Source organism: Podarcis raffonei, chromosome 10 (assembly GCF_027172205.1).
Source record: "Podarcis raffonei isolate rPodRaf1 chromosome 10, rPodRaf1.pri, whole genome shotgun sequence".
In the NCBI taxonomy this organism is placed as follows: domain Eukaryota; kingdom Metazoa; phylum Chordata; class Lepidosauria; order Squamata; family Lacertidae; genus Podarcis; species Podarcis raffonei.
This window is the reverse complement of record NC_070611.1, coordinates 47,629,355-47,656,016: the sequence shown is the minus strand read 5'-3', so window position 1 is coordinate 47,656,016 and position 26,662 is coordinate 47,629,355. Positions and strand designations below refer to the sequence as shown.

General features: G+C 45.7%; 1 protein-coding gene across 3 annotated transcripts; it reads right to left on the bottom strand.

Moving 5' to 3' along the window:
• Positions 1-520: 520 nt before the first annotated feature.
• On the bottom strand, positions 521-26,662 carry PLA2G6 (phospholipase A2 group VI). 3 transcript variants are annotated; one of them, XM_053405595.1, is made up of 17 exons: positions 26,402-26,659; positions 19,954-20,199; positions 18,640-18,855; positions 17,342-17,525; positions 16,144-16,331; positions 15,091-15,187; positions 12,857-13,039; positions 11,977-12,085; positions 11,370-11,507; positions 10,518-10,608; positions 9,611-9,774; positions 8,380-8,530; positions 6,946-7,082; positions 5,539-5,693; positions 5,025-5,192; positions 4,189-4,262; positions 521-2,046 (listed from the first exon to the last, which is right to left on the bottom strand). In XM_053405595.1, the coding sequence occupies exons 2-17, from the start codon at positions 20,160-20,162 to the stop codon at positions 1,902-1,904; spliced, it is 2,409 nt and encodes an 802-aa protein (XP_053261570.1). In that variant the 5' UTR covers positions 20,163-20,199; positions 26,402-26,659; the 3' UTR covers positions 521-1,901. The 3 variants fall into 3 exon arrangements, with proteins under 3 accessions (XP_053261570.1, XP_053261569.1, XP_053261571.1); XM_053405594.1 differs by having other exon boundaries at positions 26,430-26,659; XM_053405596.1 differs by lacking the exon at positions 11,370-11,507 and having other exon boundaries at positions 26,430-26,662.

Here is a 26,662-nt window from a genome sequence, read left to right as displayed (position 1 = left end):
AACTGGCGAGCTGCAGGCCTGCTATTGGACAGTTATATATAAAATTATCTTCTGTAGAAGGACCCTAATTCTATTTTGCATTAAGAAAAGAAAGAGAGAGAGAGAAAGCTGTGGATGCTGCCAACTACTGAGAGCACAGAGGGGGCAACTGTCTCAATTACGGTTTTGGGTGCAGACTTCAGTTGGAACACAGGACTGAACCAGCAATGCTGTACTCATGGATTTTTTAATGGAGCTTGCACCATCCATGACAACTGCTTGCTCCTTTCTAGAGAAGAGAGTCTCAGACTTGGAACACCGAAACAGAGGAAGCTGCATTATACAAGTCAGACCATTGGCCCATCTAGCTCAGTTCTGTCTACACTGTCTGGCAGCAGCTCTCCAGGATTTCAGGCAAGAGGTCTCTCCCAGTCGCACCTAGAGATGCTGGGAATTGAACCTAGAACTTCTGCATCCAAAGCAAACCCTCTGCCACCAAGCTACAGCCCTTCAAGCTGTATTAAGTTCAAGCGCAAGTCAGTTTTCACATCACACATTTCCTTTTATTTAACACTGTGTCAGTTTCATGAAGACATCAAGGTCTATTAACATCACTACAGTTCAGAGTTATATTTATACAAACTAAGAGTGATTTACAAAAAGTGGGGCAGAGGGGCGGGAGAAACACCAATTAGATTTCACATTCTCCGGGACATTTTTTCTGTAGTTCTAGTACAGTCTATTAAAGTAGTCAAAATGCAAGAGTAGTGGCAGTGTTTGCACATTATGGGAAACCATATGTAACAGCTTATCCCTACAGCGCAGAAGGTTCCTTGCACTTTGTTCTTCCCCTCTAGCCAGTGGGAGCAACAAACCACGATCCTTGGGCTCAGGGACCGTGGTTCATTTCACTCCAAACAGAGCAGGATGTCAAGCCAAGCTTTGCTCTGTGCTTACCAATCACAAATTACTTGAGCGACACAAACAAATCATTCCAGGTTTGGATGCACTGCTAAGCCAAGGACTGTGGTTTGCTGCTCCCAGTGGCTAGAAGGGAAGAGCAAAGCGGAAGGCAAACCATTAACCACGGTTTGTTGTGACATGCAAACTGAGCCAATAGGTTATTGTTAGCAGCACTTTTTTGGGGGGAGGCAGCAGCACTGATGGGGGGGGAATGAATCTAGTAAGGAAACAAATCTATAGGAGAACAGGAAAAAACAGACACTGGAATGTGTGCCTGATCATTGGATCTGATAACTAAAGGTCTCCTCGCTAACTCGGTTTAATATTTGATCCCCTGTACACTGTTTATTCTGGTTAAGGAAGTTCTTCATAAGCGGGGAGAAGAAGCCTTCCACACCTCTGCTGGTGGGCAAATACTGTCTGAAATAATTTGTCAAACCCAGCTGATCCTCCCTGCTCTCACCTCTCTGCCACTCAGATCAAGCAAGGAGGAACCAGAAAGAAGGAAGCAAAAAACAACCAGGAAAGGGCATGGGGGAGAGAAACAAGCAATTCAATTTGTTTTAACTGCTCATGTGTAATTTTGGACAGAAAGGCACGTTAGTCAAACCCAGCACGTCAGACAATGCACCTGGTCCAATATGCCCAGAAGTAGCAGAGATAGTTCAACTCTGGTCAGTTAGATCCCATGTTACCACACACAAGCCAAGCGAAACGTAGTGAGCCCCTTCCAGTTAGAACGGCAGCTGGTGTACTGGAATCGGGCTTGCTGGAAAGAGCAGCCACAGCAAGTACTTGAACTGGGCAAGCTGAAAGACGTTTCGGTGGGTGCAGCCCTCCAATTCTTCCAGTCGGTTTCTTGCCATGAATAGAAGGGGCCACAGGCCAGCAGAATCTACCACTCCTTGCTGAGAATCCAGGGTCGCTGCGGCAGGGAGGCATGGCAGAGCTGCAAAGCATCATGGAACCAGGAGCATATCTACCAGCTGTTGAAATTCTGCCCGGTTTTTGAAAATGTACATCTGAGTTTCCCAGAGAAGGTTCACCAGGATCACGTCGCTCACCTCATCCAGCATCACATCCAGCTCCAAAGGAGGGTTGAACCTGCAGGTGCCAAGAATGTGTTAGGGTGTTGCAAGATGGGAACGAGAGCAAGAGTTTGGGCCTATGCCTGGCAACTGGAGACGAAAAGGCAAGTCTCCGAGATAGAAGGCAGAGACAATGGAAAACAAGACAGAAAACCCAATACAGTGGTACCTCAGGTTACATATGCTTCAGGTTACCGACTCCGCTAACCCAGAAATAGTACCTTGGGTTAAGAACTTTGCTTCAGGATGAGAACAGAAATCGCGCGGCGGCAGCGGGAGGCCCCATTAGCTAAAGTGGTGCTTCAGGTTAAGAACAGTTTCAGGTTAAGAACAGACCTCCGGAACGAATAAAGTACTTAACCCGAGGTACCACTGTACTCAAGAGAGTGCTATGGTGCAGTAGAGATTCAGTTAGAGATCCCCAAAGTGCAACGGGTGCAAGGCACCAACAATCTCAAATCAGGGGCTCTGGCAGGCAAACTCTTTGGACACCTTTAACTCCATGGCATTTTGCCAGATGCAGTCACATCGGTGCTTTCAGTTTCCTTTCTTTTGCTCTCAGGTGCAACTGATACAGCTGCCAGGAAGAGGTAGCGCTGCCTCCTACTTGACAGGCCCAGGCTGACTTAGTCGCTTCATCGGGTGATGGAAGGGGCCAGTGGGGTTTTAGCTTTCCCCGTAAATGCGTCAAGCCTGCCCCAGTTCTTCAGCCTGAGCCATTCCCCACAGTTAAGGACTAGGCTCTTGACTCACCCAAACCCTCCCCCTTCTCTCCAGACTTATCTTCTCAGTTAACACCGACCACCTGTCTCTGGCATGGTTAGGTAATTTTAAACTCTGGCCTTAATGGTTTTACATTCCTTCTCCTTCCTGTTCTTCAGATGGCAATGCACATTACTTCAAAAGCATGGTTGCACTCGTGAGGCCCTCACTCTGCTTCTGCCCCAAAGTCTTTCTGCCTGCTTCCAAGTTCACTCCTTGACTGCACCTCCACATAATGCAACCCAGAGCACTTTCACTCGGCCTAAACCTGCCTCACAAAAGGGCTGTGAGGAAAGGACTCGCCTGTGTTGCGCAGGTGTCCCAACTGCACAGACCCCCTACATATAAGCAGGGGCTTCTGTGTTAAGAATTTTGCTGCAGAGAACAGTGTGCAACGTGTGGCTGTTATAGGAAAGAGACCAGATACTGGGAGGGGGGCTGAAAGTGCAGCCCTGTTTCACTGTCAACACAGTTATACCCTACATAAGAATACAGTGGTACCTCATGTTAAGTACTCAATTCATTCCGGAGGTCCGTACTTAACCTGAAACTGTTCTTAACCTGAAGCACCACTTTAGCTAATGGGGCCTTCTGCTGCAACTGCGCCGCTGGAGCACGATTTCTATTCTCATCCTGAAGCAAAGTTCTTAACCTGAAGCACTATTTCTGGGTTAGCGGAGTCTGTAACCTGTAGCGTATGTAACCAGTAGCGTATGTAACCTGAGGTACCACTGTATTACATGAACTGGGCAAATGCTCTCAGAGGGCTATCAAGGCAGGGACAGATTATCCTTGCCAGAGGTCTGACTGCTTGCTTGCTTGCTTGCTTGCAGGGACTGCATAAAATCAGTCCCTCAGCTGACTGCTGCTCTGGAAAGGCAAAACACGACCCACAACTGCAGTAAAGCAGAGACGGTTCTAGGATAGGGTGACTAGTGCAGTTGCACTGCAGGGGGCACCCAAACAATGCTGTACAACAAAGTGTGAGAGGTGGGGAGGGGGGTTGATGTGACACAGGGCGCCACTGAAATTTGAGGGCCCAAAGTCCGCCACTGAGTAAGGTTCTGCTGTTAGCTTACATAATTAGCAGAGGCACAATCCTAACCATCTCCTGGTTTAGTATAACAGAGGATGCTGCTTCACATTGAGTCAAACCTTTGATCCACATAGCTAAATGTGGTCTACAATGACCAGCAGTGGCTCTACAGGGTTTGGGAAGGGGGGTGGGTCTCTCTCAGCCCTTAACTGGAGCCGCCAGGGATCGAGCCTGGGACTTTCTGTGTGCAAACCACACACACTCACACCCCATGTAGAGTCCCTGAGAACCGGAGATTCGAGGGTTCCAGTTGTGCTCTTTCCAACCTGCACAGAACATCAAGGTAGACAAGTCCTATACCTGACATAATGGGCATCTATCATCTCACACCAGGCTCTTGCACGGGTCACACATGGCCCATCTGGATCAGTGCACTGCAAAGAGACATCAACACCATTAGGAAGTGATCCATCCTACGACTCAGATACCCAGGACTACAAGGTAAAAGAAGGCTAAGACAAAACAAGCAGGCATTGCACAAATATGGCTTGGAGGGGGAAGTTTCTCCTAAATATAATGCTTCTAGCTTAGCCACAGAATACAAGAAAATGCACTGATTTCCCTAAGTAGAAACAGAATTGTTTTTTTCAGAGCCTTCATAATATTCATAATATTATAATGTCTGTATTGTGGCAGCAACTTGCAGGTAGGGTCACGAGGGAAAACCTCGGAGTCCATTCACTTCAGCCAAATTTGTCCTTGTGAGTCTATAGTGGTTTTGCTTGCATGTCACATTAAAGCAGGGGTAGCCAGAATGATACCCTCCAGATGTTGCTTTGGCACTTCCCCATGGTTCATAAAATTTTGTTGAAAACACTGGGGTTGAGAGGGCTCCTCCAAATCAATGAACTGACTTTCCTTAGCAATGAAACCTTTATAATAGGATCTGGAGAAGGGCCAGAGATCAGTGGTAGGATGTCTGATTTGCATACAGAAGCTCTTGGGTCCAATCCCCATCATCTCTAAGCAGGCTTGTGAATGTCTTCATCTGAAACCCTACAAGGAAATTCCTTCACATGTATTGGGAGTCTGAGCTGGTAAATATATTGCTACCTTCCCATCCCCACCAAATGGAGACGTTCTCTGCTAACATCTGGTTGTTCCATTCCACTGATCCATCCACATCTAATACTCACGCAGTCCACCACCAGCTTGCCCAGTTCTTTAGCCCCATAGACAGTCTTGGCCAGTTCCCAAGGGTTTGAGGGGCGGAAAACATCCACTGAGCTCACAGGGACCTGTGGTGCCTTCCCAGTCCCGAGAGAGACCACCACTCCCAGCTTTTTCACCTTGTGGCCCTCACCCTAGAAGAATGGAAGGCAAAGATCATCGGTTAGTAAAGCTGAACCTATTCTAAAGCTGTATTTTGTCATACTTTTAAAGCATTAACACCTAGTTTTAGTGTGGAATGCATTTTACACTTGGTGCTGTTGTAGGGTTTTTGTTTACTGCATTGCGTTATTAGCTGCTAAAAACTGGTTGCCCAACTGTACTTTGTTTTTTTGTTTTTTATCTGTACTTTGTATTGACTATGATTATGTTGCATGCTGCTCTGGGTGCTTTTAGAAAAAGGAGGAAATGCTTCTTCCGTAGGAGGGGGCCACAACCCCCAGAATTTTAAGTGCAATGAGGACTGCCACTTAAGCTTACATTCTGGATTAAGATTTTGTTGCACTCGTTGATCTCAGCCATGGCATCCATGGTGGGGTTGTTGGCCAGCAGACCTCCATCCAGAAAGCGCCCAAAGGGCCGAAAATATGTTGGGGCAGCTCCGCTGGAACGAGCAGCCTGCCACATCAGCTGATCTGTGAGGGGGAAACAAAGAAAGATGTGTCTTTCTCTCCACATACTAAACTATGTGAATCCAGCTGCTTGCTAGAACAAGATCTGTTGCTACTAAGAATGCACATAGTACTGCAGGGCAGGGAGGGGAGCCTGTGCCCCTCTAGATGTTGTAAGACTACAGGTCCCATCATTCCTGACCACTGGCCATGACTGCTGGGCCTGATGTGAGTCCAACAGTATCTAGAGGCTCACAAGTTCCTCATCCCTGCTTTAGAGGTTCAAAAAGCTTAATGTGCATACATTCTCTCAATAATCCACATAACAAGGACAATCTCTAAAACACGTCTGCATTATTATCCCCATATGAAAGATGGGAGAGCTGAGGCCAAAAGACCCCTATTAGCTGTGGGTTCTCCACTGCCCAAGTGACAAACAGTGGATCACATCCAAATGACTAAGCAAACACCAAGGGTTCAGAGAACTTTCACACTGACAACCTAGGAAACCTTTTAAAGGCGGCAACAGCAAATAAGGACCAGGAAACAATCAGAAGAATGAAACAGACTGGCCAGAAGTGGCGTAAGAGACAAACTCTGATGCTGTAACACAGCTGGCAAAAGCTCATGGACAGAGTGGAGAAAAGGATGAAGGACTGTGATTGCACACATTTACAACACACAATGTAGGAGTGGACTGACTGTGCCAGCCAACATCACAAATACCTTTCCTGCACAAAGTGAAATGAAGGCAGGGAAGATGTTGGTTGGAATGTGCACAGCTGGATTCAAAAAATACAAGATAACCCATCAGTAGATTTTTAGCCCAGACAAATGAGGGAACACAATCCTATTTCTGAGACTGCACCTAAACTGTTGGAGAAAGAATAGCAGAAGATGGGTCATTTAACCCTCACTGGATGGTATGATTCTACTGTGGTACAAAGTACTGCTGGCCACTACTGCCTGCTCCATGAGTTATTTTTTCAGAACAGAAAACCTCTGAGAAGAGAGGAATATGTACACTGTTGCATTCACAATTGCACAGGGTTTATTTTGGCGCAAGTACACAGTCTAGGGAGACTGATCTGTTCCAACTTCACCCAAGACGTGGTCCATGCTATATGGAGATCAGCATAACATGTATGATCAGTATTACTTGGAGACGCACACACAAAAAACGAGGAAGGGGGAGGAAGAATCCTTGAGTAGGGGCTTGCTTTTCTTCAACAAGCAACTTGACTCCACAAGGGTGCTGTGCAAGCGAGTCTTTTACCTTCTGGCCTGGTCAACGCTTGAAACAAACCCGACGACTTGTAACAGGATTTGCCTCTTCCTTCTGGAGGGTTGTAATTCCGGAACAGGTGGAGCTCAGCAGGCTGTCGGTCGCATAGCGTCGCTGTCAACATGAGTCTGTAAGGATTTTGAGGAATGAAGACAAGATTTCAGCTTGGTTGTAAGGGGATGAGGGTACAGAAGGTACCAGGTTTGATTCCTGGCATCTCCAGTAAAAGGATCTCAGGATATCTGTTGCTCCAGAGAACAGAACTAGAACCAGTGGGTGGAAATGGCAGGGAAGCAAATGTCCAGCTGAACACAAGGAGGAGATTTCCAATGGTAAGAGTTGTTTGACATGGAACCATCTCCTTGGGAGGTAGTGAAGGCTCCACTGGAGATAGCTGGCCATCTGTGTCAGTGATGCTGTAGTGGCAGCCTGAACAGGGGATTGGGCTCATTAATCTCCAAGGCCCTTCCATCTTTATGATTCTTGTGACTTTGGGCCTAACTACCAACCACAGTAGACTAGCCAATACAGTGGTACGTCAGGTTACAGACACTTCAGGTTACAGACTCTGCTAACCCAGAAATAGTACCTCGGGTTAAGAACTTTACCTCAGGATGAGAACAGAAATTGCACACCAGCGGCACAGCAGCAGTGGGAGGCCCCATTAGCTAAAGTGGTACCTCAGGTTAAGAACAGTTTCAGGTTAAGAATGGAGCTCCGGAACAAATTAAGTTCTTAACCTGAGGTACCACTGTACTGGGCTAGACAGACTCAGCACATGGCAACTTCACATATTATTTTTATATCCCACCTCTCTTCCATGGGATTTTAAGCAGCACCCCCAGGCAATCCTCCCACCTCGGCACTGAGGTGACCCAAACCTGGTGAGAGTCAGCAGAGTAACAACAACTTTATTATTTGTACCCCGTCCATCTGACTGGGTTGCCCCAGCCACTCTAAGCGGCTTCCAGCATATATAAAAACATAATAAAATTTTAAATATTAAAAACCATGTTATGTGCTTTCCGGTCCTGCCTCAGACAGGTGGTCATAGATATGATCTCCCTCCGCCAGGGACAGGAGATCAGGAAGCCATCATGATAAAGGGCAAAGCCAGCATCCCTCTGGTTTTGGCTCAGTGGAGGTCTAGTCCATTAGGGCTAATGGGTACTGTCTGCCTAACCTCAGTCTGGCCTCAATCAGCCCCCACCTGCCTGCCTTCTGACTTAAAACTCACCCTGGATGTTGGATTCCTTCTTAGTTTCATCCTTGTAGAAGGGAGGGAGGGTCGGGGACAATACTAGAATTAGTCAGCGTGGCCTGTCATTGGTTTGGAACGGCCTATCAATGGGTCCAGTTCTGCCCACAGTCATCCCCCACCCCGTACTAGATGCAAAGGGCACCAGTCACTGCTGTTTTACTTACTTGGGTTGCTTGACATCCGTCATTTTGGTATGCTCTCCAAACTCCTTCTTCAGGAATTCCTCAAGGGGTTCTGACTCATAGGGCCGCGACCCTCGAAACACCTCGTCCTTCATGCGGAAGTACAAGCAGCGCATGTATTCCATCGGCTTCCCTGAGAGGCAAAAGGCATTAGTGTTACCCCAAGGGCTGTGTGTGTGTGCATGTGTGCAAACACACACACACACACACACACACACACACACACACAGGTGCTGTTCAGGGCTGTCTTAAGCATATGCGGCACTGGGGTGCAAAGATCCACCCGGCACCACCACCACCCCCCAGGTTGCCTAGTCCCAGGCACACAGGAGGGCAGAGCTGGCCGGCCGCCTCAGCGTCTCGCTGGCTCAGTCACCCCCGAACTCGCAGCACAGAGCCGCCCACAGCAGAAGAGCCCGCCACAGCTCTCTTCCCCGGACTCAACTCTCGGGCCCCGGACTCTCGGCCTGGTGCCCCTGAAAGCCTGGCGCCCAGGTGCCCCACACCCCTTGCGCCTATGGGTAAGATGGCCCTGGTGCTGTTTCCTCCTCCATAATGTTTGAAGGGCATTTGGAGTGCTTGGAAACCCAGAAAATAACTTTTTGCGGAAACACGAAGACCCATGTTTTGCTGCAATATACAAAAGCAGCCATAAGGAAATTAGAAAAAGTGAAACAAAGGTTAGTGGAGAAGACATGGAAGAGGAAAGGGGCAGAATCACCAAGGAGCAGGGTATGGTTTATGTGCCTCCCCTATTTGCAAAGTCTGCAAAAATCCAAGCACTGTAAAACCAGACTAAAGCAAACATTTGGATAGATTAGGATCAGAGCACACAGTCAGCTTTGCCATGTGGCAGCTTGGACAGAAATGTGAAACCCACTTCCAACCATCTCTCGTGAAAAGCAAACCCCTTGCTTCGTGAATTATCCATCAGGTCTTTTCCAACCTGGCGCCCTCCAGATGTTGCTTTACTCATAATTCTTAGCATTTGGCCACGCAGGGGCTGATGGAAGTTAGGAGTCCAATAGCATCTCCCAGCCTGGGGAAGCCGCAGTAAGTCAGGGCCACTTCTCTCACAGATGACAGGAACAGTCTTTTAGGCCAGGAAGATATCCAACACTCATCCTTTCTCTTTCACTCCAGAACTCTTCCCACACCAGGTAGGGAGATTTCCTCCTCCACCTGTGGACCCACATGAGCGCTCTTTCCTTACCTAGTATAACAGACACTGCCAGGATTCCCCCCGTGCTCGTCCCTGCAACCCAGTCAAACAGATCCCGGATGGGACGCCCTGCAGCTCTTTCTATAGCGATGAGGAACTGGATGAGCACCAGGCCCCGGACACCCCCACCATCCAGACTCAAAAGGCGGTCTTGACTAGAGAAGGGGAGAGGAGAGGGAAGAGAGAAGAGAAGGAGCTTAATGTTCTCAAGGTCACATTCACTCCTAAAATTCAGATGCCTCATGGGGCAACATACTAACCATCAAAGTATCTTCCCTACCCTAGGTGAGGAAGAACTGTAGTTCTTGAAAGGTATGCTGAGGATCAGGTGTGGGGAACCTCTGGCTGTCCAGATGTTGCTGAACTACAAGGCCCATCATCCCTGACAACTGGTCGTGCTTCCTAGGGCTGATGGGAGTTCAGCAATGTTTGGAGGGCCAGAAAGCTTCCCCTCCCTGCTTATGATGCAAGCAGGTAGGGGGAAAATGGGGTAGGGATCCCTCCTCTCTGGGCATGCAGTGACCTCATTCACACATTATAGTTTGCATGAACGCCCCAAATTGGGGCAACTTATTCCTTCTGGTGTGTGGGAGAAACAATCCTGGCTGAACCTAGGATTGTGGTTTTTTCTGCTCCAATTCAACCATGGTCTGTAGCCAAGGTTTGCTCTTGGGTTACAGACCATGATTTGTTTGGAGCAGAATAAATCCTGGTCCTTGGATAAAGATATGACACTAAGCCAGGTATCCTAGTTTGTTTCTCCTGAATCAGCACACTCAAAGTACATCATTAACTGTGGTTTACTATGGTCTCCTCTCTCTGAGTCTTATCAGTTTTCACAACAGGACAGAGCATTGCAGACTTGATGAAGCCCATCTTACTAACGACACCCACTGACCTTTTTTTCCTCTCGGTGGCAAGATCGACCACATCTTGTTTTTTCAGCAAGGTACCAAGTGCTGTAGAGACATGAATGACGTCCTGGAATTCTAGAGAGCCAAGGAAAATAAAGGCAAATATTCTGTTCAGCAGGATGTTTAGAAGCAGGTGCAGCAGACTAGGAAGCTGGGAGTCTAGGAACTGAGTTCCCCATCACCCCAATGGCCCTATGCAATAGAAGACAAGGTTCTCATACCTTTAATTGCTGTATCGAAGGAAGATACGTAGCAAGCACACAGTCCATTGCCATGACCATTATATCATAAAAAACATCCCTATCAAAAGGCAAAGTCTTCTATTGAACATGGCAATCCTTCCTGCTTCCCCTAAACACTTACCAGGAGCTACATCATCATTTGGTCCTTTCTGGAATATTAGCATATAAATATCGCAAAGCAGAAAAAGAAGAGGAAGGAGAAAGAGAGGGAAATGACTGATACTGTCAGGACATTTGTGGTCACAGAACAGGGATGGCAAAGCTAACTCCCATCATCTCTGGCTATGCTAACGAGAGCTGATGGGGAGCTGGAAGCCAACACCATCTGAAAAGCCACAGCTTATCCGTCCCTGCAACAGACCTTAAGGAAGAATCCCAGCACTGTGCCATTAGCAACTGGCCATGGTTTCCCCAGCACATTCGCACTGCAACAGGAAACCTTGGTTCAACCCTCAACTGAGACGATCACGTGCTCAAGTTTCACGTTTATTCCGACATGTAAATGCCTTCCCAGATTGGAAGAAAAAGTGGTCCTAAAACAGTGACAGTGAAGCAGAGACACAGAGAGAAGCACAGGGCTAGGTAGTCTGTTACCTAGGTTTTGGTTAGTGCTCCTCGGGGGCAGCAGTCCTTCCTGGGAAGTGGAAGTAGTTGGTACTGATATGCCAGGTGGGTGGAAGCGGTCAATCCCTACAATTTTCAGCAGGTCTAAGAGCACCTTCCGATTGGCACCTTTGATATGGTGAGAGCGTCACATGCATTAGAGAGGAAAATCCATTAATATAAAGGAAATGGTCACCGCTGCCTGCTGTGAGTCAGACTAATCCCATGTACCTGGTTTGAAAAAAACACAGGGCTGGAGGTGGTTGCCTCAAGAGAGGGCGGGATGTGTGGTTTAAGTAACCCGCTGAGATTGTGGCCTGGTCCTCAGAATCCTACGCCACAGCTGGGGCCTTGTTTGTGCTCCTTAGGCCTGAGATTCCCACCATACCTCCCCTGGGCAGAACAAATCTGTGCAAGAGGCCACAAGGTCACAAAGGGGATTCTCCAAATCTAGAATTATGGAGTACGTTGCCAGCCATATCCTGACGACACACAGCTCTATTTCTCCTTTACATCTGTAGCTGTGGCAGTGCTGGACCATTGTCTTCCACCCAGCTCCCATACTTCCCTTTCCCTCCCCACAGGTCCCCCCTCTCACCTTTGCTCATTCTGGCCGCCAACAACCCAGGTGTCTCTCCCAAGTCATTGGGGACATCCACATCTGCTCCAAACACAATAAGGGCCTTGATCATTTCTAGATGGTCTTGCTGCAGGGAGGAAAAGAGCTTGTAAAGGGGAAAGTGTTGCCAGGAACTCCCTCCAGCCTCAGCTTCCTGAGCTGGAATGCCTACCTGGCGGCCATCTTGGCAAACACACTATGAGCTGCCAATATATACTCATCCTACCCAAATAGCTAGGTTTCTGTGAGTCTCTTCATGCAGAAGGATCACTTTAACTAGACGGGTTGCATGCAGAGAGACAAACAAAAATATTCAGGAAAGGAAGATTGAGGCGCTAGGATTGAGGGATGAGAAAACTTTGGCCCATGGGCCTGAATAGGCACACAAGGCTTCTAATTTGGCCTGGGGTGTCATTTCCACCAAACTACATCCACCTGCCCTGCCGTTGATGCTGTATGTGATGCCTAGTGCGAGGCAGGGAAAGGTGTGACCTTCACTTTAAAGTGCATTTGCAAGCAGCTTCCGCTGAACCCACCTGGAAACATGCTTCAGTAGCGCCGCTGTCACTGATGTCATATTGATGCCAGGTGACAGACTGCTGGGCTGCCGTGCCCCACCCACCAAACTTGGTCCATGGGGCTTTTGGAGATTAGGATCTGGCCCACCTGGCTTAAAAGGTGGGCCACCCCTGGGCTATGTCTATATATTGAACCAGAACAGAGATTGTTACAACAAAAGAATAAAAAAGGGGGGTGGGTGTTCTCTGCAGATGTTATGCACTTCTCTCCCTTCTCCTCTCAGCCCCTGCCCCACCCTTCAGTTCGGGAAAAGCAAGCATCCGGCAGATGAGAAGCCCACCTTCATGGCCAGGTGCAGTGGGGTGTTTCCATCTGCCCCTTTCACATTTGCCAGGGCTCCATGCGTCAGCAGCACCATGGTGCAATCAAAGCGCCCCCGCCGGGCAGCGATGTGCAGGGCCGACTCCCCTGTCTTGCTGAGGGCGTTCACTTCGCAGCCGTAGTCAATGAGGAGCCGGGTCATCTAGGAGACAAGGTGGAAAGGCATAAAGCCACACTTTGGATCACAAGAGCTTCTTCACCGGGACAGGTGAGGTCGGATTTATTTCAACGATAAAACAAATAAGGTACCTGGGGCATATGGGAAGATACTTTTAGGCAAATGAGAAATTGCTGCATGCATTTGAATAGGGTTGGGGTTTTTTTATTATGTTCTTTTTGAAACAATAAACAAATATTTAAAAAGGAAGATACCTAGGATTTTTAAAACCCTAGATTTAAGGCCAAAGAGAAGAATCATTGATCTTAAAGATGAACCCATGCTCATAGAAGCGCAAAAATTATAAGTTTAAGGCTCCTGCCTCAACTCACACATTATCTCACCAATAAAGACATTGTACATATTTCACACATTGTTCTCACTTATAAGGCTGGTTCCATCTGCTTCCCTCCGAGTTACAAACTCAACAAACACAACAGAAAGAGGGACATCCAATTCACAGTAAATGTCTCAGTTACCATAACAATATACAGTTTTTCCGCTTAACTGCACCCTTTGGCACGTGCCTTTCTGCTTCATCACATTCTGTTTTGCTTTTGCTCTGCCTCTTGTGTAACATAGGATACTGTAGCCTTGTATAAGGGCTTCTAATACAAAAGTCCTTCAGGAGATCCAGCTTCCTTATAGTGGGGTCTGGGAAGCTTATGTATAATTTAATGTAGCCAGTATTTTAATTTTGCAGGAAATGGTAAAAGGTCCTATCTATCTATGTCAGGAAAGCCTGTATTATTGGGGGGGGGGGTTGCAGCCATGGGCTTGTCTTAGAAATCTATTTTGAGGCTGTTTATGTTTGCAAACTCCCACAGTACAGCCCTGTAGAGAACTTAATACCCAAAGCTCCACAAGGCGAAAGAAATCAGATGACTTCTCTCTGTGCTGATAAAAGCACTACAGTGCTTGTATGGAGATAAATATTTTAGATTTCAGGCACACCAAAATATTTACTCTGTTACGTTTATGTGAGGAAAAAATTAAGTTAAATACTTGGAAACATTTCAGTCCTACGGCCTGTGATATCCACTTTGAGCATCCTTGCTCCCTTGCTTCTCTTCTCCTGTCCCATAAAACAATGAAAGTAATTTTTTTCAGCTAGCATTGGACTCTGAAGAAGCTGGTTCTGTGTTATATTTATGATTCTTGCATGTTTTATTTTAAGGTTGCTGTTCTCAAACCAATCTATGACCTTTTAAACTGGGGGGTTACTGCTTTTTTGTTTGTTATTATGTTGCGTATTTTTGTGTTTTTATATTGTAAATCACCCTCTGATCCTCGGATGAAGGGCAATATAGAATTTTAATGAATACATAAATAAAACTGTAAATCACCTGAGACTGGGAGTCAGATGGGGAGTGTCATACAATTGAGCAAAAATCAGTTTACAAATGGAACTCTAAAAACCAACTCAAACAAGGCCCTCAAAATAATGACAATACTGGCAGCGAGAGCAACCAGTTAATAAAAATGCCACCCAAATTCCCTAACTACTTCTAAATGCCGTGTTGATTAATATCTTTATTGTCCTTCTAAAAATGAAAAAAGGGTCAGACTCCCTTGGGAGGCAATTCCACAGAATGTCTGCTGCAACAGAACCCCTATTACTCTCCACAATCGCCACTGCAGGAGGACTCCAGCTAGAGAGGTCAGGAAGAGGATAAGCAGGTCCATGTGGAACGTATGCTCTCCAGATTATTTGGACTATGACTCCCATCAACCCATGCTGGCAGGGGCAGATGGAAGTTGCAGCCCAACAAGGTCAAGATGGGGAAGGCTGCTTTCAGCATCAGGAAGAAGTCGGCAGGTACAAGCTTATCCCATTTCTGACATACGCCATGCCACCATCCCCTCCGAAGCATCTTAGTGCCATGCAGGTATTAAAGACCCAGGAGCCAGCAAGCCTACACAGATCAGAAGGTCAGAGATGGGGAATGGAAAGGAGCTCTTTGTGGAGGCATGACCAGGAAAGCAAGACTCTTTAAAGCAAAGATGTCTGGCCAGCTAGCAGACTACCCGCTTACATCAGCATTTCTGGCCCAGTGGAGCGGCGTTGCTCCATAGCGTGGGTCTAGCAGCTGAATCTGGCTGATCTCCTTATCAAGAAGGGCCTGAGCACATCTGGAAGAGAAGAACAAGAAGGAAAAGAATGAAGGGATACGACAAACACCTGCCCGCTAGCTGCATGGATCCCTGAATATTCAGTAGGTAGGGGACACTTCCAAGGCTCCATTAACCAGCCTGCAGGTGTGCACATGCAAAACAAGAGGGAAGCATGGTGCCTTGGAAGTGGCAGGTGTGCCAGCAATGGCTCCAAGGAAAACCGATCCAGGCTTAAGCCCACTCCATGATTCAATCAGGGGACGCGGGTGGCGCTGTGGGTTAAACTACAGAGCCCAGGACTTGGCGATCAGAAGGTTGGCGGTTCAAATCCCCGCAACATGGTGAGCTCCCGTTGCTCTGTCCCAGCTCCTGCCAACCTAGCAGTTCGAAAGCACGCCCAAAAGTGCAAGTAGATAAATAGGTACAGCTCCGGCGGGAAGGTAAACGACGTTTCCGTGCGCTGCTCTGGTTTGCCAGAAGCAGCTTAGTAATGCTGGCCACATGACCTGGAAGCTGTACGCCAGCTCCCTCGGCCAATAAAGCGAGATGAGTGCTGCAACCCCAGAGTCGGTCACCTTTACGGTTCAATCATGTATCCTTTTAATATTGTACTGTTAAATCAGGGGTGGGGCAGCTGTCTCCTAACAACTCCCAGCACCCTTCACAAACTACAGCTCCCAGGATTCTTTGGGGGAAGCCGTGACTGTTTAAAGTGGCCCCACAGTGCTTTAAATGTGTGGCGTGAACATTGCCATTTCTTCAGGCAACTCCAAAACATATTCGTTGTGAGAAAAGGTGGTTTATGTTTAAATCTGTTTCAGATTTTGGCCTTGTTTCCTTGCTCGCCACCTTGGGCTCTTTTGGGAGGAAGTGGGGTGGAGGGGAATAAAAATATAGTTAATGCAAAAATATAGTTATTAGCAAAAAAAAAAAAAAATCTAGCGCTCTTATCCAAATGAAAAAAGCAAACACACCTTTTCTGGGAGTGTTTCATGGCAATGTGGATGGGGTAGCCGAGTGCTCCCATGTTGCTGCACTTAGCATTGACCTTCAAAAGAGCATGAACAGCATCTTCTTTGCCCAGTTGGCAGGCCAGGTGCAAAGGGCTCTTTCCTTCGTCATTCACATGGTCCAAAGCGGCAGTTGACCTCTTGCCCATGAGCTGCAACAATTGAACAATGTCACTCAAGTCTGGAGACTCTGAAGGATGGATAAGATGACTCAGCAGGAATACCAGACCAGAAATTGTGTAGAGAAGAAAACTGGTGAATGGGCAAGGGCCACTGTCTAACCCTTCCCTCATGCGCATCTACACACAAACACAGACACCAGAACGATGGCGCAAGCAAGGGATTGGGAATCTCATGTGTGCCTCATAATGCATAGTTTTGCCCTTAGCCATGGAAGCAGCATTCTTTTCATTTCATTTATTTATCACAGTAGTTCCCTATTAGCTAAGTACTACGGACCCAAGCCATGGACCCCCTACTTGGAAAAAGTTGATATCTCACCGGTATTTTTTTTGTTATGGGAATGGTGTCGCCATACCTTCCAGAGCAAAACCAGGCCAGACGTCTTCTGGGCCATGCTCCTGCACAAGTCACGTGACCCACAAGAAAGCACAGCACCCAAAAGTGTGTGCTTTGGGGTGCCGTGCTCTCACACAACTTTGGACACAGTGCTCTCCCATGAGAGCACAGCCCCCAAAACAGGAAGTTCCAGACAGTTGATGGATATGGACCCCCAGGTGGCTCACATGGACCCTCTGGGTCCACAGACCACCGGTTAGGAACCACTTACTTACTGCATTTATATCCCACCTTTTTTCACCTAAGGAGCTCAAGGTGACATATATGGCTCTGCCCTTTCTCCTTTAATCCTCCCCACAACCCTGTGAGGTAGGTTAGGCTGAGAGGGAGTGACTGGTCCAAGGTCATGCAGTGAGCTTCATGGCCAAGTGGGGATTCAAACCCCAGTCTCTCAGGTCCTAGTCTAATACTCTAAACACTGCACAACACTGGCTCTGCAAGAAAAGTCCCATAAACTCATAGGGAACAGTCTCTCTCCAGCTTCTCCAGACATGGAAAGTTCCTGTTTCCTCTGCTTCTGCACCTTTCCCTTCATTTTCTTCTTTCTACCAGGAAACCTACCTTTCTCTGTTAACATCCTCACCTCTATGATCTCAGGGTTGTTCCCTCGGACAGAGTAGTGGAAGACGGTATCTCCATTTTTGTCCGTGACATCGAGACGGGCATGGCACTGCTCCACCAGCTCCCGCAGGCACTCCATGTCTCCCTTTTGGCAGGCCAAGTGCACCGGAGTGCATTCATTATCACCGCTGTTGCTGTTTATGCAGCTGCAATGCAAGATGGAGGCATTCTGGGCACACCGCCAGGCCCAAGCGCAAAACCAGCCAGAATCACATACGCCCACCCAAAACGGTTTGCTTCGAAAAGCTCATTAACGTTACTTTGTGGAACAGCAAACCAAATTCTACCGCTGCTGCGCTTCCAATATAGCAGGTATTCAGTGCTCTAGGAAAGATTACTATCTAGGATAAAGGGTAAGATCAGTGACTGGAAGAACTGCCACCCCTGTCCTGTTCAATTCCAATAGGACAAGCCAGAGCCACTGAAATCAATCATTAGAGCAGGGACTTTTCGGGCTCCACAGGTGTGATCCTTACCAGGTTCTGCCTCAAGGGCCAAGTTTAACAAATGGGCAGGGACACCCACCTGTCCACTTTGCAAGTCTATCCCAGCTCCCCTTTTAAGTACTCAATCTCAGAAAGTTAAAGGAGGAGCAGGAGAAGAGCTACAGAGCTTGTTGTTGTTTAAATTTGTATACCGCCCTATATCCATAGGTCTCAGGGTGGTTGACAACACAAAGGTACCATATATGAAGCATAAAATATACAATAAGTTTAATCTAAACACAAAGCACATAATAAAATAAACAATTAACAATACTAATGTATACACAGTAATAAACAGTACACTCCCCAACAAAAGCCCGTAAACCAGTGGTTCCCAACCTTTTTTTGGCCATGCCCCACCTAAGCATCTCTAAAATCCTGATGCCCTTTCCCCCTGCAACATATAATTCTTATTTATTCACATGGAGGAAGACTAAAAGGCCATTAACTGTTAATAACTCATTCTCAAATTGCCACTCTTAAAAATAAAATTGCCCCCCTGTGGGGTGTGCACCCCACGTTGGGAAACAATACTCCGGCCAAAAAATACAAAAATACAAATTGACATTTAAAAACAATTTAAAACAACCCCACCCTCCAAACAAAACAGGACCCACCCAAGTTAAAACCCCAAGTTAAGTTTGGGGGCTTAAAAGGAGAGGAGGGGAGATTTGCAAAAGGCTTTAAGATGGCCCCCAGACTCCCATTTGAAATGCCCTAAACTAAGTTTGCAATATAAATCATTCCCCGTTAGAAGGAGCCCAAGCTCTCATACCTCAGGATGTGATTGTGACGGAAGCTCTCCAGGAGCCCAACCTCTACCGCTACATGAGCCAGCGACCAGCTAGGGTGGCTGCGAAAACAGTCCGTCAGTTGCTGCAAAACCTCCAGCTGCAAAGGATTGTGGGAACTCTCATAGAAGGGGCGCAACTTCTTTGCGTACAGCTCGTAGTGCTCAAGGGCAAATCCTTCGTGGTCTACCTGGAAGAGCCTACAAAAGGAATTTACTTAGAAAGATTAGAGCCTGCTTCTCCGGCTTGCGGTGGGGCTCGCAACAAAGATTAAAAGAATTAAGAATATGCAAGACCATAAACACCCACAACCCCAGTCAATCAGCAAGAACTATTAATGTTTTGCTGCTGCTGCAAAATATTTGACTTCACTCAAACTTAGCAGTCAAAAGTCCTAATGGAACAGGACAATTTTATACCCTCTCCAGAAGGTTTAAAGAGAAGAACCAAAACACACCTGAGGGATAGTTCAGTCGGTAGAGAAGAAGCCTGTTAATCTCAGGGTTGTGGGTTCAAGCCCCACATTGGGTGAAAGATTCCTGCATTGCAGGAGGTTGGACTAGATGAGCCTCGTGGTCCCTTCCAATTCAGCCAGCCTGCTTGCCTTCCTACTTACAACAACTCCAGGGGTGGGTCTCTCTGCCAGCTTTCTCCTCCCTAGTCTTGGTGTTGCCCTTGCAGAACTCAGCAGGAAGGATGATGGCCACCAAACTGAAATTACTTGCCTCTGCCTGTCATTGGCTCTGGTCTCCCTGCCTTCCACCCTACCAGACCCAATAGTCACCAGCCATCACTGTCCTCCACCCCACCTGCCTAACCTATAACCCTTCAAGAAGAAGAAGAAGAAGAAGAAGAAGAGGGGAAGTTTGGATTTGATATCCCACTTTATCACTACCCGAAGGAGTCTCAAAGCGGCTAACATTCTCCTTTCCCTTCCTCCCCCACAACAAACACTCTGTGAGGTGAGTGAGGCTGAGAGACTTCAAGAAGTATGACTAGCCCAAGGTCACCCAGCAGCTGCATGTGGAGGAGCAACCCGGTTCACCAGATTATGAGTCTACTACTCTTAACCACTACTCCACACTGGCTCTCTCAAGTGCCTGGTGCACAGTAACCATGAAAACCTATGCTATTATAGCAATGTTCCCTCATTCCTGCATAGTCCCCTTGATCCCCTTTCTTCCCAATCCACCCTCAATTTCACCCTCTCCTACTAGGAAGAGGTTTTATATCAGAGTTTCTTAAGGTCTAAGGAACAGATTGAAGCTAAAATTAAACAAGGTCTCCCTGCCACTCACCGGAAAGCAACTTTTTCATTATTGGGGTTAAGAAGAAGGCACTCCCAAGAGTGAGATGAACTTTTTTCATACAGCACTATCCTATCTTCAGACTTCACACGTTTCAGAGATGAATAGTCCGCCAGAGATACCTCCTTGATCCGGAAAGGGTTTGAAAACAAGCCGGTGACATTGTTTAAAGTGTTCATAAGCCGACCAAAGAACTGCATGTCTTTAAAAAGTAGTGCAAGCTATCTTCGTTCAAGGCTGTGGAAAGATCAAAGTTCAAATTCAGATAATGCCATCATCATCCACTGAATGAATCTTCTCCTCAGCATAATCATTTTCCTGGTTTTTAAAAAACGTTTTTAATATTGAGTAGACTTCTACGCTACCTTTTAAAATAAAGATATCTACAGATCTATAGATAGCCAAGTATGATAAAATGTTTTTATTCTTAAAAAAACAGCAAAAATACGTGATTAAAATAATAAATTTGAAAGAGCTGCAAATCTATTCCATTGCCTGATAACATTCCCATCCCTAAATTCAAAAATGTAACTCATCCCATTAAATTAGATTAGGAGCACCTCTGTCAGAAGAGAGACAGGAAAAATGTTTCCTTGTTATGTCTCCTTAATCTCTCAGTGGCTTCTGATACCATTGACCAGCTGTCTGAGTTAGGGGTGAGTGGACCTGCTTTGTGGTGGTTCTGGTCCTACTTGGATAGTCGTTTGGGGAGTGCTCTTCAGCACTGTGGAGCCTTCAATGTGGGGTTCCTCAGGGTTCGATTTTATCCCCCATGCTGTTTAACATCTACATGAAACCGCTGAGTGGGGGTCATCCAGAGCTTTCGATTACACTGTCAGCAATATGTTGATGACACTGCCGTGTGGCAGTGAATGTGTTGGACCACTTTCTTGCCTCGGTAATAAACTGGATGAGAGCCAAGAAACTGAAGCTCAATCCATATAAGTCTGAGGCACTGTTAGTGGGTGGTTCCCTAGACTGGATAGATAGGAGGCTGCTCACTCCTGATGGGGTTACTCATAGAAACCCAAGGAGAAGACCCCAAAACAGCTTCAACAGAACCCAGTAGATCCCTTCTCAAAACAGTGGGGTAAGAGGACGATGTCTGGGTCACAGACAAGTTTTATTCTAAATTTAGACAATAGAGAAGAGCTGCTTTGTTAGTTCTGAGGGGATTTCTTGACTTATTCTGAAACTGTTTTTTTTTAAAGATATTTATTGGAATTTTCCACTTTAATACATTAAAAAGTCAAAAAAGGAAAAAAAAATTTAAAAACACATAAAGTTTACAGTCCTTATTTTTCTATAACATATTTCCCTGACTTCCCCACACCTCCCCTTCTTATATTCCAGTTCAAATTGTTAGTTCAACAAGTTCTTATTCCCAATTTTTAACCTTTTTCTAATTAGTTCCTTTTTTTAAAAAAGTCAATTTTACCTTATAAACATCAATATTTATACATCAGTTCTCATTCTTAAAACTTTTTTCTAAAGTCGACCCAAATTCCCTTCCACGACTTCCCCAATTTTCATACAAATAACAAAACAGAATAAAAACAAAAACAGATTTTAATTATGCACCCTTTGGATCCCCAAACTCCACCCCCCCCCTTTCCCGGTTTCAATCCCCAACAAATGTCCATCAGTCTTGATCTACTATCAGCCTGGAGATCTCACGTCCGAGGCTCTTAATTCTCTCTCAATTCCTCTCTGCCGGTTTTTTTTGATAGTCCTTAATATTAAACACCAGATCTCGGAGAAGCTCTAGCCGAATGGGATCCATGTTTCTTCCAGCCAGACCTCCATACTTAAAAGTGGAGCCCGAATCTTGTTTCTTACTCCTTTCAAGTCCAAATGTCCCCAAAGCTCCAACTTCCACCTTAATCAGATTTGTAATCCTTGGATCTTCAGATCTCCACATAAGGAGATCTCTCCATTCTTCAATCTCCAATTCAAACCAAATTTTCAACATCAAGTTCTTATTTTCCTTTGTAGCCATCATGTCAGGCCTCTGGCTCTCCTTTGTTATCTGCAACATTACAGCTCCTCCTTCCTTTTCCTCAGGAACAACATATATCTCTTTCTCCACACTCTCAAAGTTCTCAAGTTTCTCTTCTTGTCCAGCTGCATAGACTTCCTGAGTCAAGTCCTTATCAAATTCAATGAGTTTATTTACTGTTAAATCCAGAGTTGCAACATTTGTAGCCAAAACATCAATTTGGCCTTGTAACTTTCCCAAGAGAACAAAAACTCTGTCTAATTTAGCTTGTATTTTCCCTCCTTCAGCCATTCTTGTAATGTCCCAAAACCCCCTCTAGAGGGATTTTGGTTACTTAATATTCCTTCCAGTTCAAATCCAAAAGTCAAGTTAGTTTGTATCAGTTCTTCCTTGTTTTCAACAAATTATAACCAAATTGTAACAAATATAACCAGCAGAGACAACAGAAACAAAGTTCTCTTTTTCAGCCTTGACAGCTAATTTGACAGCTGTCAAACTCTTCAATACCTCTTCAACAGGCTCTCTCGCGGATCACTCCCGGGTCCAGGGGGGTGGCACTTCAGCTCCCAAAATTAGCTCTTATCCTCCAGTAAAATTACTTATACTGCCAAATCGTGAAATTAATGTCTTTTATCCAATAAACAAGAAACAATTCTCTCGACCTTAGTTAGCTAATCCTTGCTTTAGATTATTTACAAGACGGGGAGACGGACTTCCTGTTTGCGCCTTCCCCGATCGTGCCTAATTAAAAAAAAAAAATTCTTTATAAATCCAATTTCTGTACTACTCACGGGTTGTTGCTTTTAAAGTCCAATTGTTCACAAGAAGAAGTCAGCGCTCTCCGACCATGGCATGCGACTTCACTCCGCAGGAGAAGCAGTCGACTCTCAGCACCGCACCGCTCACCCCGTCCCCCGTTCCGAAGTCTTTAAAAGGGCTCCTTCGCGGGTCGGGGGGGCGCAAATGGTGCCCACCGAGTCACCAAGTTCACAGGCTTCACCGCCTGTGTTTTGTGAGGGTCCCCACGTCGCCGCGGCGGCAAAACCCAACTCCTGCGGAGCCGATTCCCTCCGGAGCTCGGAGGGAATCCGCCATTAGCCGCTGGCGCTAACCCGGAAGTCCTGTTTTTACATCTTTCCTGGTAGGGAAGTGATTATTGCCCAGTGAAAAAAAATCCAGAGTTTTAGCACAGCTGTGACTAAGCAGAAGCAAAGGCAAGGAGTTTGTGCCCTTTCTAACTCAGGTTCAGTTTCATGCATTTAAAATTCTTGTTTCTTCTGTATGTAAACATTTCAAAAAAATGCAAATAAAATCCATAATTAGTATTTTCATATTGCCAGTGGGTGGACGGGCGTCTCTGTGTGACTGAGAAAGCATCGATTATATCGGGCCTACAAAGTATCCCAGTGTTGCTGTACTAATACTGAGGGGCTGAGAGAAAGTTGCATACAACAACGTTGCTATGGCATGTAGTCCATTGTTGTTACACAGTTTCTTGGTGTGTTTTTGTTTTGTTTTTAGAGAAATACAGGAGGGACTGTTAAGCTAATGTAGCAGCAATGTGATGGAGGGGGTGATTAATTGCTTTCCCATGAAGGAAAATAGGTGCATTCTTGGGCTGTTGCTGTGAACACTTAAATGGGTATATTTGTGTGAAAGATACAAACCCTAAAAATTAAGAAAGAATGGCTGTCTGTTTGACCTAGGCTAATAACACTGCTCTAATTATTAAGAGGTATAATTTTAAAAAACCACCCCAAAAAATGCTGTTTAAAAACACTGGTTGCTTTTTAACTGAATCTTGAATGAAAGACCTACTGTAACATAAAAGTTTACATCTCATGAAACTAGAATTATTTGCACGGTTTAGGGTTGGCATTAAGCAGGGTGCTCTTGTCTTTCAACAACTGCGTGGCAAGCAGAAATTCAGCAGGTTAAACCTGCTGACATTCAGCTGGTCAAATATCTTATTACTTGGTGTGCAGCCACAGATTTATTTTTGAGTCCTCCACCTGATCAACAAAACAGGATATAAATTTGAATACGACACAAAGCATATACAAAGTTTATGCAAATTGGTGGCTACTTTTGTGAGCAGGGTGGAGAACCCAAGACATGTAGAGTAGTGGGCAAGAAAATACTAGAGGCACCCCATACGGCCAGTGGTTGGGACGATGGGAGCCCAATAACATCTTAAGGGCCACAAGTTCCTGATTTAGTACAATAGTACTTGGCTTGCAATTTGGAAATCCTAGCTACAAGTCTAGAATCATTATAGCTCAATTAGTAGTCCACCAAGAAGAAATCCTCCAGCTAGTTCCTATACCTCTCTTATAAAACTAGTTTGTGCACAGTGTATTTATCCTGCTTATTGTGCTAAGCACAATTGAAATTCTGTGTAGTTCAGCAGCTGGCATTTTCTCTCATCACATGACAGAGGAATATCATATTCCCTACTGCCGGGATGCAGAACCTGTGGCCCTCCTGATACTGTTGAACTACAACTCCAATCACCTCTGACCATTGGCACTGCTGGCTGGGGCTCATGGGATTTAGAGTTCAACTATACCTAGAGGGCCACATGTTTCATAAATTCCTGATGTAAGGGAAAGGCAACACATTCATGATATATCTTCAACATATTGGAGGCTACTTTATTAACACTCCACCTAGGATGATCTGTAAGGAGACACATTTATATTCTTTCCACTAACAACTGAAGATTTTATTTATTTAAGGCATTTATATATTGCTTAATTATTAAGTCTAAGCAGTGTTCCAGTTGTTCATTTTTGTATGCTTGGTTTGTACTTTCTCCAATTCACTTTTGAGTGTGTAAAGGAAAATGGCAAGGAAGTTTATGCTCATTAAGATTTTGTCCCACACCACTGCATGTTAGAGTGACCAAGAAAAAGAACTGAAGATGAAGGGTTAGAGCTCTTGAGATATGAGGTCTTTATTTAAAATAATAGCTAGGGTTCACCCAAAGCAGATGGTATGTTTAAACTGACATGTACACAAACAGCTGTTGTATTCCTACAAAGTAGGGAAGATGGCAAAACTTGCCCCTTAACATTGACCGAGAGGTGGGCTGACAAACAGATAACGAGAATAAGCAATCTAACATTTTTGCATTCAGTCTTTCCTTTTTCATGGTTTCACCTCCAGGAGATAGAAAAGGCAAGCAAGAGAAGCATATAATGTATTTATATTCACAATATAAATACATACAGAAGGAGGAAAGGAACAGAAAGCCAATTCAATCATATTAAAAACCAACAAAGGAAAAAAAATTGGCAAACTTTGGAATTTTAAAGTAACTTCCGTTTTGTTACTTCCTTCCACCAACTTTCAGAAAAGGTGCCGTTTTAATGTCTCTGACATTTCCATTTGCCCGACTCTTACACTTTTCTTTACAGTACTGAACCATGTTCATGTTTTCACTATGGCAATTCAGAGCCCCTGAAATCACATTTTCCTGTGGACCTTACACTGTGCTCAAAGTCTGGAGATCTTAACATAGTTTCCAATTCTTGCATATGTGAATCTGTCTTCCACTGTGCAACTAACCAATTTTCCAGCAGAAGTAGAGCATTACCTTTTGAAACCCATCAGAGCTGTACTATCACAGATTTCCTGTACTTAACTTTTTTAAGAAACTGTACATGACATCTCTTGTATTATATTCCAAGATGAAATGCAGCATTGCATAGGTTCTGCCTGATGAAGAAAGTGTGCACATTCCTAAAGTGAATGTGAAATTCAACTAACAGATATAAAAAGGTTGGTTATAAGTTCAAGCTTTTTGGTCACATCAAGTAGCTATCTGATCACAACTCTTCAAAAACACTTCAAAAATATGGAAGGCTTTAAGCCTTACGTCTTCCACTCAATTACACACAGCACATGGGGGGATATCACCTTATTTTTCTGGCAGGGTTCCTTTGCCTTTAGCAGCTGCTGGGCATGCAGATTTCCACTAAGATACAACTGTTTATGAAGGCCAGGAAAACCTCACCTGTTGAATGGCTGCTCAATTGTTTAACAGCAGCAACGACTTTTTCTACCTAAACTGGGCTGCTGAAATGATGAGTGTTATAATCATGTGTGGGCTTTTGTGTGAAACGACTGTGAGCTCAGTTCAGTTCTGGCACTGGGAGCAAATGCCCGGACTCACAATGTGGTCAGAGGCGAATTGTAAAACTTATGTCTTTTGCACCTAGTTCCTGGGGTTCTGGTTTAAAGGTGGGATATGGAAAAGTGGTGCAATGGGCGATCGCAGCAGAAAATAAAGCAGAAAGGGGAGCTTCCCCACCCCCCTTGCTTATCTTAGACCCAAGAGCCTTTATTAAGCCACTGAGACTCACATTTTAAGGACTACGAAATACGCAGAAGAGAGATCTACCCTTCCCTTGTCCTCTAAGACTTGGACTCACTCACCTCTTCAATTAGCCACTACTGTACTCACCCCAACTACTACTTCCGCGAACAAATTCCGACAGTCTCACGTGATCAACGCTCTGCCAACCACAACCCGTCGGAACGACTCCTCCCCGCCGCTTAGTCGATCACCTCATTGCTTGGCTAGCCAAAGGATCCGAAGGCGGCGCAGTTGCGTGCGTGCGGCCATTGCGTCTCGACGTTAAGGAGGCGGAGCGGCCATCTTTGCCTCGGGCATCTGATGGCGCGGTTGGGACGCCG